The 13,507-nt window shown below is 34.8% G+C and overlaps 1 protein-coding gene across 4 annotated transcripts in view; it reads left to right on the top strand.

The window, feature by feature from the left end:
* The window catches only part of SCN3A (sodium voltage-gated channel alpha subunit 3), a 108,882-nt gene that overhangs the window by 24,201 nt on the left and 71,174 nt on the right, over nt 1–13,507 (top strand). For all 4 annotated transcript variants that reach the window (XM_044242240.1, XM_044242239.1, XM_044242238.1 and 1 more), the window contains exons 3-4: nt 4,495–4,808; nt 10,119–10,237. In XM_044242240.1, the coding sequence (XP_044098175.1) occupies nt 4,545–4,808; nt 10,119–10,237 (383 nt within the window). In that variant the 5' untranslated portion in view covers nt 4,495–4,544. The remainder of the gene's footprint in view (nt 1–4,494; nt 4,809–10,118; nt 10,238–13,507) is intronic.

The following is a 13,507-nucleotide window of genomic DNA, read 5'->3' as shown; positions in this document are numbered from 1 at the left end:
TTGACATTGTAATTTTAAGAGTATAAAAGGGTCCTGAAACCAAAATGTTTGAAAACTATTGCTCTAGGATCAGCCCACCTGTTTACCCTTCATTACTGCCACTGCTTCTTATACTCTTCAAGTTAATTCCATCACTCCTATCCATGGCTTATGAAGTGTGCTCTATGAGACCTTTGGTGATTATATCCTGCCAGTATTTCAGTCCTTGCTCTTACGAATCCCTTTTGAGCAGGTTGGTCTCTACCCATAATGAACTTCTTATTTTTTAATTTTTTAAAATTAATATATAATGTATTATTAGCCCCAGGGGTACAGGTATGTAAATTGCCAGGTTCCATAATGAACTTCTTAGTTCTTCCCAGGCCCTCCCTGCTTTTTCCCATGCATATACTGTCTCCTAGTCTAACATGTTTCTACTGATATGTCTTTGTCCCAACTTTGTCCGAACCACTACCGCCACATTAGTTCGTCAAATCCCAACCAGTCTAATAAAATTTCCTCAGGGAAATACCCTGAATTTACCCTTCCTATCCTTACCTTGATCCCATTTATGGAACTCAGACAATAACCAGCGGTACATAATTGTATTATAATTATTTGTGTCCACATCTCTCACCCTGAACTGTCAACTCCTTAAAAGCAGGGACCATGGGTGTTAATCCGAACATAGTATTGATACACAGTAGTTCCTCAATAAATATTGCTCAAATAAATGATCTTTATCCTTCCATGTTTAAAATTCTATGGTCCATCCTATAATAGGATTTTTTGAACTATAGTATTCTTGTTGATTAAGAGAGGGATGCATTTCCTTTAGTCATCCACATTCACAGACACACTTTGGTTTTTAATCAAAGAGATCACCTCCTTAGTCTTTTTTTATCTTTTTTGTCCTTGTAAGGAGAGTTCTGGAGAAAATCTGGCATATTAAATTTGATGTATTTTAATAAATTATAATGCATATATATTCATTAATAATATATATCTCACACCAAGGCATCAGTAGGAATTAATTTTTTAAAAGTCTGCTCTAATAGGAATATAAAATTATGTAAGAGGTCTATATAATGGGCTTGCAAAGAATAAGAGGAAGAGGGAAAAATTAAAATAGAACTGCCATGAAACTATGAGATGATTCTAAAAAGCAAAGCTGCAGAAGAAGCCATGAGAAGCTCCCCTCACTGTGATTTTTAATATCTCAACCTATCCAAATATTGGGCAAACCTTAGTTCACCTTAAAGGAAAAGCCGAGAGTCTGGAACTGGCCTACCTTCTCAGGATTTAGAGACAATAGTGTGGCAGTTTCAAAGAGACTTCTTTACCTCTTTTTGACTAAGACTCAAATTCTTTGTTCTAATCCTTGATAAGTGAATAGGAAGGTAAAAAATTATTTCTGTTTAAATATGTTTTTACAATTTTTTGATAACTTGCTCCATGTCATCTCAAAGAAATCAAAGTAATCTATGCAGATTATTAAAATATCTCATTAGATATTTTTAACCTAATTTCATTTTAAAAGTTAGGAATTAGGAAACTCCAGTTAAATGAGTATGATTGGTTATTTCTTTACGGCAAAGTGTTGCCACATATAGGTAAGGTATTTCAATGACACTGAGGTTGAGGGAAGTTAAATGTCATAAGCAAACTGTTAGTTACAGGCTCAATATGAACCCAGAACTCAGATTCTGATTGCTGCATGTTTTTCATTCCATTATTAATAAAGAAACAAAAATTAGTTTAACTAAATGCTCAAATACAAAAGTAACCTTTTTTTCCCTCCCATAAGAAAGCAACCATGTTTCATAGAAATGTCTTAAGATAGCTTTGTCATGCTGTTGCATTTTTTTTTCTCACCATAGCACATACCCTCCCTAATGTCCATCACCCAGCCACCATATCCCTCCCACTCCCCTCCAATCCAGCAACCCTCAGTTTGTTTCCTGAGATTTCATTTTCATTTAGCACTTGGTAAGAACCAAATCCATTCAGTTGATGAAAGGTGATTAGAAATAGGTGGATTACACATCTCTGGGTATTTAAGGCTTGCAGTTAATGTGCAAACTCCTTCCACATTCAAAAGTATAAATGCGATGATCCCATACAGCCTAGTGCTGGGTTATGTGAACATCAAAATGGACATAAAATGGCTAAAAATTTTAATTCTAGTTTGTGCCATCTACCATGAATTTGGAAGGTACAAATTAAATAGCTGAATTAGAAGATTTGAGAATACTTTTTCTATTTTAATATAAAATGAGCCAACTAATTTATTTTGTGCCTTCTAAATTCACTTGATAGGGTACAAAACAAAACAGCCCCATCCCACCATAAATCAGAAGTTCTTTTTCAGAGCTAGTGGCAAAAATGACATGGCTTTTTGACAGCTGATATTTTATAACTTACTTGGAATATACTTTCATAGTAGCAAAAAATACAGCAATGTCACATTATAAATACTAATTCAATGAAAAGACACAACTATTAAAAATACTTTAGTCATTGGAATAGACCAGGCAACTAGTAATTCAGATATAAACTCAAAAAACTTACATAATAATCTATAATCATTTTTAGTCTATATCATTTTTCTTACATTGCTGTAAGACCTAGAGTTCCTCATTCTTTGTAAGCTTAGTATATCCATGAAATAAACAGCTAAGAATTAAAAGGCCATTTAGGGATAAACTACTATGGAGACCAGAATAAGTGTGGGAGCAGAGATGAGGTGGGTGGTTGGGATAGGGAAAATGTCACAGATGACTTTGATGATTACCCTGATGTCATGGTTGTAGACTGTTCTATAAGGGATTGATGTACTAACTATATTTTGTTGTTACTGTTTCTTTTTTCTATCCTAATTTTTTAAATGTGATTTTTGGCACAATGCAAAATAAAATAACTGTTAACTTAGATTTCCAAATACAAGAAAAATACAATAATCCAGCTTGGATTTCTGGCATTTTTGACAGTTCTGTCACATTTCTAGCAGATTTTTTTTTTTTTTTCCTTTCCTGGAGAATTAAGCAGGTGTCAGCCTTCTTTCCTTTCTAATCCCAGACAGTTGCTTGGCATGGGTGAATATGACCCTGTACTCTGTACTTCCTAGCCCACTCCAGGAGCTCATTGGTCAGCTGTGGTTCCACCAAATAAGGGCCTTACTTAAAAAGGAGAGTGGCTTGAATTGTGAGAATGCCTGAAATCACAACAGAGGAAATAGCTGAAGGAACAAAAGATAATTAGATTGTGATAGATGACACCAACACAGTGCTTACTAATCCCAAAACTATTCTAGACACTTAATGTAAATTAATTCATTTATTCCTTATGATAACCTGGGAGGACAGTTCTCATAGCATCCCCATTTTATAAATGGAGACTGAAGCACTAAGGGGTTACATTCTGCAAAGTCATACAGCTCATCAATGACAGAACCAGGGTTAAGAACAGAGGCAGTCTAGTTCCATAGTCCATGCTTCCAACCACTAAACCAAATGGAAGATTCAGAAAGAATATGAAAAGTGTCTTGGAGTAGTTGAGTAACAGCAGACTGGAAAAGGAAATACATTCTGCATTGCCTCAGAAGATGCTTCAGAAGGATCCAAGGTGAGAAGCTGAAAGGAAATCGTTTTGGGGGTACTTGGGTGGCTCAGTCAGCTAAGCATCTGTCTTTGGCTCAGGTCATGATCTCAGGGTCCTGGAATGGAGCCTCATGTCAGGCTCTCTACTCAGCAGGGAGTCTCCTTCTCCCTCTCCCTTTGCTCCTTCCTCCTGTTCATGCTTTCTCTCTCTCTCTCTTTCAAATAAATAAAATCTTTGAAAAAAAAAAAAAAGAAGAAAGAAAAGAAAATAGTTTTAACTTCTCCGTCACTGCTGATGGTCAGGCTTTGTTTGGATAACCAGTGGTCAGTGATGATGATGGTGACAACCACAACAGCGGTTGGATTAGGCAAAACTTCTTTTCTTATTCTGAGATTTTAGGAGCCAGGCATATACCAGTGTATTTCTTTATTTGGAGAGCTAGTAAGATGTGATAAAAAGGAGTGGGGGTGGGGAATGATGGGTCCTTAAGTAATTTCACTGATAAGCATTACTGACATTACTCTTTTTACCAAAGTATACTATAATATGTTTTGGTTCAAAGGTCTCAGACCAGACTTTGATAGACTTATAAAACTAGTTTATTGAACATTAGACTGGATAATGATGTTTCCAGGTTAAAATTTGTTGTGCAGCACTAAGATGTTTATACTTTTAAAAAGTCACCAGAAGAATCCCCAAAGGAACATTGTAAAATGTTTATACTGCGCACTGAGAAAGAAAAGAAGTCTATGCATTGAAGAAGAGAAGTTTTTTCCCACCAAAATAAATATTCATTTATTAATATACTACCAAAGAATTTACTAGAAGAAACATTAAATGTCATCTTGGCTGATTTTCTTAATCCCTCTCACTCACTTGCTTTCCTATCTCTCGTGCATCTTTTTTCCTTGGTAGGCAATTCTTATGCAAGAAGCTAAACGTAATTAAATGTGCAGGATGAAAAGATGGCACAGGCACTGCTGGTACCCCCGGGGCCTGAAAGCTTCCGCCTTTTTACTAGAGAATCTCTTGCTGCTATCGAAAAACGTGCCGCAGAAGAGAAAGCCAAAAAGCCCAAGAGAGAACAAGACAATGATGACGAGAACAAACCAAAGCCAAATAGTGACTTGGAAGCTGGGAAGAACCTTCCATTTATTTACGGAGACATTCCTCCAGAGATGGTGTCAGAGCCCTTGGAGGACCTGGACCCGTACTATATCAATAAGAAAGTGAGTGTTGATTTTATACTTTCAAAAGTTAAGTTATATTTCCAAATTTAAGTCTTTAATTAAACACTAATGTTAATATACTTTTCTCTGGCTCATATACATACTGCATCGTAAGTTTTCTACTGTTAAAGACTTTGTACTTTTTATTTCCACTTACTTTTAAGCACAGTAGCCAAAGTCAAGATTTGGCTACAGTGAAGAGCTATGATAGATAAATGAATAATTTCTATAATTTCACAGTAACTGAAATAGTCAAAATTAAAATTGACACTTACAAAGCAAAATATCTGTTATCACTGACATATTTCAGCACATGGTAGACAACAGAAGAAGAGCCATCTAAAAGAAGAGTTATGGGCATATGTACTTCTTATTTTTTAGTTCTTAATTGTCTTGAAGTTTGCTCACAAGAGATTTGTATTCTAGAGGGTAATAATCTTACTTAGCATCCTCCTGTAAAAAGATAATACATTGACAAGCACAGTCACACCTACTTATTGTTAAAACATCACTCAGCAAAAAAAAATGTCAAGAACAAAACACAAAAACCCCTCAAGTTTTCTCTATCTACATATGATTTGAATCAAGTTATGACTATGCCTTCCTAATGCTATAATAATATTATAATTCTGTCAGAATTAACTAGTTTTTGAAGTTAAACCAGCTGTGCAGAGTTTTATAGCAAATGTTTTTTTCTTAATGGATGATAGATACTGCATCATCTAATGGGGTATTTTGGCATTTTATAACACACAATTTATATTTCACATTCATAAGCATAAAAACAGGTCTATATAGAAACTAGAGATAAATAAATATCACCATGAATTGATGGTTCGTGGTTTAAAGAAGTTACTGAACGCCTTTATTAATCAGAGCCAGTCCTTTTAGAAAGAATAGCTAAGGAAATTGCATTCTCTAAGCAGTATGTGATTTAATCTTATAAGACCAGTGATGGGTAAAGAACCTGACAGTTAACCATCCAAAGGTGGAACTAGCCCTATTGCCCCCAAGGAGGGCTTCTCAAACTCGCATGTGTATACACATCATCTGAGGATCTTGTTAAGATACAGATTCAGATTCCAGAGGTCTCAGAGATCCTGCATCTCTAACAAGTCCTTGAGTGAGACTCCTGCTATAATACAGGGGCCACACTTGGAGGAGCAAGCTCTAAAATGCTTTCTATAAGTCATAAAATCAATTTAAATAGTTAAACAGGCCCTTTCTTTTTCCTTTGAAACTAGTTTCATGAAAGTGGCATTTAATACTGATTCACACATTTTTGAAAGTCATTTGTTCCAGTACTCTACTATAGAAATGATAAGGAAAAATTTGAAAATTTGAAATTTAGTTACAGTTACTGTTATACATGATTTTGACAGTGAGACCTCCCCCCCAGAAACTAGAATAAAATTCTCCTTAAAATTACTGATTCAAAGTATATATTTGCAAAGATGTCTTTAAGAGACAGGGGTATGCTCACTCTGACATACTTAGAAGTATTAGCTACTAAAAGAAAGGAAGTATCCTTAGGAAAGGAAATTGGTAAGATTAAGGGGTGGGGAGAGTAACAGAGACAAACACTGGCATTTTCCAAAGGAAACGGGTCTTTAGAGTAGCCCTGAAAGCATTTTCCTCCCCAAATCAAGGCTATTTCATTGTAGACGAGCTATACCAGGCTCCCTAACAGAGGTGTCATTAAACATTGTGCAGCATTTGCTTAAGTCGGCTTATTTGGACTCCACCCTCTGCAGAGAACCTTCTTATTATAATTTGTCTTCCCACAGATCTGCTTGAAAGGAAAGAAAATGCTGGTTATGCCACTGCAATTATTTCAGTCCACGTGACAGTAATACATCTCATTGTAAATAAATAGATTGGCATTCTGATTTTGTATGTGAGGCTTTCAGGCTTGGTTACTGTGAGTCCGCTGCTAAGAAACAGAATTGTTCTGTGTATGTTAACGAAGTCAGTTTTTATGGCCTTCCTGTCTGAGAACCAGACTTGGACCTTGATTTATTCCTAGTGGCCATGGTCTATCTTGTGAGACATCTAGACTATTCACTTTTTACTGCTGGCGCACAGCCTTTCTTTATGAAGTATCTATAAAAATGAAGGCTGAGGTACTATTGAAGAAAAAGGTAGTTTGTGATTGTTAGGATTGAAGGAGCTAACGTAAGAAGCTAATGGAGAAGTTCTGGAATTAAAAACATGGTATGAAGTTTGTGTTAATTATTTGAATAACGCAGGTAAAAAGGCACTTCAAAACTGTAAAGCATTATGTAAGAATTTGCTGCCATTAATTATGATATATTTTACATACCTAATTTAATCAGATAATCAGATGAGCCACCTCACAATGCATTTCAATGGTGTTTAAACTGACCAGGTAACAACTGAAGAATAGTGATGGTGATAATCATAAGAAGCTAACGTTTGTTGTGCTCCTACTTTGTTGGGCACTGTTTCATCACGTTAAGTGTCATAGTTCATTTAATATTCCAAGAACCAGTCGAGCAGTACTATATTAGCCTCATTTTACACACGGGAGGTCAAGCCCAGAGTGGTTAAGTAACTTGCCCAAGTCACACTCCATAAGTGGTGAACTCAGGGATTGAAGCAAGGCAGTCAGAATGCTTAAGCACTAAGCAAAACTATGTATGGCATTTTTTAATAAAATGAAAGAAAATGTTAAAAAATTGGTTGTATGCTTTTTTGAACTCTCTATTTCATAATGTCCTATTTGGAGATATAAAGCTTACTCTTGCCTCAAGTAGTAAACATTTTAGTGAACCTGTCAGATGTATATTCATCTGGGAAAAAGCAAGCAGCATTCCAGAGTGAACAACAACTAGTTTGTCATACTTACACTATAACATTCATCACCTTAGTACTAATATGTAATAATTTTTTCAAGTCACATCATTATTTATCATCACTTGAAGACCAGATTTTGGACTTGACACTATTTATCCCTCCTCCAATTATCTGTCACTCTCTCCAGTAATTTTCAGTTTGTGCACATCTCTCAATAACCTCAGAGTCCCAAATTTCAAGTGTCTTCCTTGTAATTATTTCACTATACAGGATATTAGTATTTTATTCCTCATTTCTCAGAACTCGAGGTTTTGTGTTAGGTGGTGTTCACCAGAAATAAACTTTAAATTGTGTTCTTAAGGCCTGCTCTGTTCCAGAACCTGCAAATTCAATGAAGATGCTCTTGACATGTTATTTTTAATCCCATTAGTTCCATGAAGGCTAAGGCTAATCTTTCGGGAGAGCAGAGGATTTCGTGTTTAAAGGGACATTTCACTCCTGTCACTCTGTTTTTGGAGATTTTTCAAAATAAATTCCTCTCCTAACGCTACAAGTGGTAACTTCTTTTTCAGGGAAACTGCCTCACAAAAGAATGAGTAAATGCACTTTTAATTATTGTGAAGTTTACATCATTGAATGCCTAAATGTATCTAGATTGTTTGTAATATTAAATGATCTAATCCTGTGATTCAAGAAAGTCCTTTAATGCATTTGTGCTTCGAGGGCAGTATTCCCAATATCCAAAATCCCTTATGGATGATCTCAATGCTAGTAAAAAAGTTTACTTGCCCTCCTCATAGAATTGTTCAAATTTATAGATTGCTAATCATGGAAAACGGTTGGTTAGGTAATGTTTGGCTCCATGGTCTTGAATACAAAAGGGCAATGTATGAAGAAATTGGTTTTCTCTGTCCTTTATGCTTAAAATATAAGTATTTCTGTCTACCTATTCAAACACTACCATGTTGTCAGTGAACATGATTGTATGGGATACAAACCTTAGTTTAAGAGTAAAAAGAGTAAAAACATATTATTAAGCAAATGGATGTACTGATGTCTTAAAGGTAAATGGCATCTTAAAGGTAAGCCTGCACTTAATTAAAACAAGTGTTTATTTACAAACCACACTATTAAGTACTGTGGGGGGAAAATGGAGAAAAAGGAGATTAAGGCTTTTATGCTCAATAGGTTCTAACAACTTCTAATGTAGTCCTCAGTGGAATGAACCCTACATGTAAATTGCTACTTGACTGTAATTAAAAGCAACATGCCAACGTGTGCAAATTTATATACTAAGACTTACTGGTAAAGGGAAACAATTAGAAGTGATCAGAAGGCAGTGATTTATCTGGAAAGACATGATGGAGGAGGTGATTTTGATAACTGAGGACATTTTTGAAAGTAGGTCTTTCCAAACCTGGCTGCAGGTTTGGAAAATTACCAGAGGAAATTTTAAAAATAATACCCATGTCTAGGCCCATCCTCCAGAAATTGACTCAATTGGTTTTGTATGGGACCCAAATATTGGCAAATTTAAAATCAACTCAAGAGAATCAAATATAGAGAGAGGACTAAGAACTTTGATTAAATAGTTGGTAGGACCTCATTGTCAGGCCTGTTATGGACCTGAAAAGGGGGGAGTTTATATTAGCTGACCTCTCAGTTACCTCCATCCTCTAGGATTTTATGACATTTTCAGAATCAGAGGGCAAAGCTGACAGGTTGTGAGTTAAATTGACGGTGGACAGTCAATTTGTTGGAGCAGAGACGGCTTAGTGGGAAAAACTAAAAGTTGATCCTGGAGAGATGTGGTGGGAATCACTGAGTAACATGGCTTAAATGCTAAATTGATGGTTACAGGTTTCAGGTCATAGAATTTTAGCTACAGAATGCCCTTTGAAATGATGTATTGAAGGCTAATTCTCAATGCAGCTTTCCCTTCTTAGTATTACCAGCAGATCTACAGAATCAGCAAAACCAGGTTATTCAGCCTGTTTGAACATTTTATTTTATTTTATTTTATTTTCAGCCTGTTTGAACATTTTAAAGTAGGACAACTACCATAGGGAAAATAGAGAGGATTCATAAACTTTAGAGTTCAAAGATTTGAAATAATTAAAATAAAAAAGATTATTTTTGTAGCAATATGTACAGAATAATCTGAAAAAGTCACCAAAACTGGAGACAGATGGTAAGCTTTAAATAAAATTGGAGTCTGTAAAGTTACAATTTGATAAAAAAATTTTTGTGTAGGATCATCAGTTTGTATCAGAAAGTTGGAACTCTAGAGACAAATTAGGTAATAGTAAATCATATGTTTACTATGTTAAGTCAGGCGAGAAACATCTAACATGTATATAGTTATAATAAAACAATTTGTTTAAACAAACAAGTTTGAACAAACAAATCAGGTAAAAGGTTCTTCATCTGCTTAAGCTCTTCAAGTAAGCCACATGTCTAATCTAGTAATTTTTTTCATATTTTCTTTTTCAGACTTTTATAGTATTGAATAAAGGGAAGGCAATTTTCCGATTCAGTGCCACCTCTGCCTTGTATATTTTAACTCCGCTAAACCCTGTTAGGAAAATTGCTATTAAGATTTTGGTACATTCATATCCTTTTCATGTGACTGAATGCTGGTACTTGATTTTATAGAAAATGTCATTCTTTTATACATATTTTTATATTTATATTTCACATATATTGTGTTATATATTATATATAATTTCTTTAATATTAATTGTGACATTGTTATTTAAACTGTTCTCACTAATTTTTCTGCCACTTATTAAAAGATTTGTATAGAATGACTATTATGATCCTAGAAGTAAAAATGAACTATGTTAGTGAATGTGTAAATGAAACATACTGTGTAGAAGGAACAACAGCAAATCTACTTCACACTCTTATTATCCTCCAGACCACACATAATTATTGCTAAAGAAACATAGTCTATTGTGGTTAGTATTATTATCCATAGTACCAAATATTCTTACTTTTATGCCTTAATTGGTTCTGTATCTTCAGCACCTGGATCTGTCCATCCTTCCTTTACTAAATATTTATTAAACTATATATGTGCCTAAATATCTAATATATATTTAAAAATCACTGAACTTAAGACTACTTACAATGATAGTCAAAAACCATCAAACAAGGACAGAATAGGTGTGGATTTCAACAAATTCTCCAATAGGTAATGATAAAATGGAAAGGTATTCAGAGGCTGTGTTTAAGAATGGACATTTTTTATTTTTTTTAAGTTTTTATTTAAATTCCTGTTAGTTTAACATACAGTGTAATATTAGTATCAAGTGTACCATTTAGTGATTCAACTCTTCCATACAATACCCAGCGCTCATCACTAGTGCACTCCTTAATCCCCATCTCTATTTAACCCACTCCCCACTCACCTCCCCTCTGGTAACCATCAGTTTGTTCTCTGTAGATAAGAGTCTGTTTCTTGGTTTGCTTCTTTTTCCTCCTATGATCATTGGTTTTGTTTCTTAAATTCCACATATGAGTGAAATCATATGGTATTTGTTCTTCTCTGATTGACTTGATTCAATTAGCATTATATCCTCTAGCTCCATCCATGTCGTTGCAAATAGCAAGATTTCAATCTTTTTTATGGCTGAGTAATATTCACGTGTGTGCGTGCGTGTGTGTGTGTACACACACCACATCTTTATTCATTCCTCGGTTGATGGACATTTGGGCTTTTTCCATAATTTGACTATTGTAGATAATGCTGTTAGAAACACTGGGGTGCATGCATCCCTTTGAATTAGTATTTTTGTATTCTTTGGACAAGTGCCTAGTAGTACAATTGCTAGATTGTAGGGTAGTTCTATTTTTAACTTTTTGAGGAGCCTCCATATTGTCTTTCAGAGCAGCTGTATGTTTGCATTCCTACCAACAGTGTAAAAGCGTTCCTCTTTCTCTACATCCTTGCCAACATCATTTGTTTCTTGTGAGATGTTATCATTTTTTTCTTTTTGAAATTTTTATTTAAATTCTAGTTAATTAACATATAGTGTAATACTGGTTTCAGGGGAATTTAGTGATTCATCATTTACACAAAGCTCCAATGCTCAACATAAACGCCCTCCTTAAAACCCATCATGCATCTAGCCCATTCCCCACACACTTCCCCTCCATCAATCCTATAGTTAAGAGTCTCTTATGGTTTTTTCCCTCTTTTCCCCCCCTCCCCTATGCTCATCTCTTTTGTTTCTTAAGTTCCACATATGAGTGAAATCATATGGTATTTGCCTTTCTCTGACTGACTTATTTCGGTTAGCACAATACACTCTAGTTCCATCCACGTCATTGCAAATGGCAAGATTTTTTTCCTTTTGATGGCTAGTATTCCATTGTGTGTGTGTGTGTGTGTGTGTATACATACCACATCTTCTTTATCCACTCATCAGCTGGTAGACATTTAGGCTCTTTCCATAATTTGGTTATTGTTGAGAATGCTGCTATAAACATCAGGGTGTGTGTGCCCCTTTGAATCAGTATTTTTTTTTTAATCCTTTGGGTAAATACCCAGTAGTGCAATTACTGGGTCATAGGGTAGTTCTATTTGTAACTTTCTGAGGAACCTCCATACTGTTTTCCAGAGTGGCTGCACCAGTTTGCATTCTCATCAAGAGTATAAGAGGGTCCCCTTTTCCTACATCCTCACCAACAACTGTTGTTTCCTGTGTTGTTAATTTTAGCCATTCTGACAGGTGTGAGGTGATATCTCATTATAGTTTTGATTTGTATTCCCTTGATGATGAGTGATGTCAAACATCTTTTCATGTGTCTGTTGGCCGCCTGTATGTCTTCTTTGGAAAAAATCTATTCATATCTTCTGCCCACTTTTTAATTACATTATTTGCTTTTTGGGTGTTGAGTTTTATAAGTTCTTTATATATTTTAGATACTAATTTTTTATCAGATATGTCATTTGCAAATAATCTCCCATTCTGTAGGCTGCCTTTTAGTTTTGTTGACTATTTCCTTTGCTGTGCAGAAGCTTTTTATTTTGATGAAGTCCCAATAGTTTATTATTGCTTTTGTTTCCCTTGCTTCAGGAGACATATCTAGTAAGAAGTTGCTATGGCGGGTGTCAAGGAGACTACTGCCTGTGTTCTCCTCTAGATTTTAATGGTTTCCTGTCTCACATTTAGGTATTTAAACAAGAATGGGAATTTTATACAGATAGATTCAAAATAGCCTTATTTGAAAAAAAAAAAAACCTAACTAAAAGAGAGACAAAAGACTGGTTAACCTAGAGATAGGGTAAATAGGACCAAACTTTTTCATTTTAATTCTTTTCATTCTATGGTTTGATATTAGCAAGCACTTATATTTTTAAATTAAAGATTTACCCCCCAAATAACCATAATCTTCCTTAGAGTGAGGTCTGAGTGAGATCCTAATAGAAATTAATCACAGCTAATTCTCAGGAAGTTTTCAAAACAGCACTCATCTATTTAGGAACGGTGTGGACTAGATACAGAAGGATATCTAGATGGTCCATTAAGTTCTCCCACAGTCTAAAGTGAAAATAAAAAGTTAGAAAACAATATTAACTTATCAGCAAAAAAATTCCCTCTTCCTTTACTCTTAATAAAAACACTGAAAGAATGAGTCACATCACAATAAGATTATTAAAAGTACCTGATTACAGTACAATTCTCAATGTAATCCTTGAATATACTGGGGTATTCTTTCTCAGATTTTTATATTGCATTCATTAATGTTTTATCAGTCAGTGGTGATTTTAAATTATATCTGAAGTTGTACTTCAGATGTAATAACATACTTTTTACACTTTTATTTTACACTTATATTGTGAACTTACTAAAGAATGGTCATTTCTCCTTGCA

Source organism: Neovison vison, chromosome 3 (assembly GCF_020171115.1).
Source record: "Neovison vison isolate M4711 chromosome 3, ASM_NN_V1, whole genome shotgun sequence".
NCBI classification, from domain to species: domain Eukaryota; kingdom Metazoa; phylum Chordata; class Mammalia; order Carnivora; family Mustelidae; genus Neogale; species Neogale vison.
The sequence above is the reverse complement of the archived record's forward strand: the minus strand, read 5'-3'. Positions and strand labels throughout refer to the sequence as shown.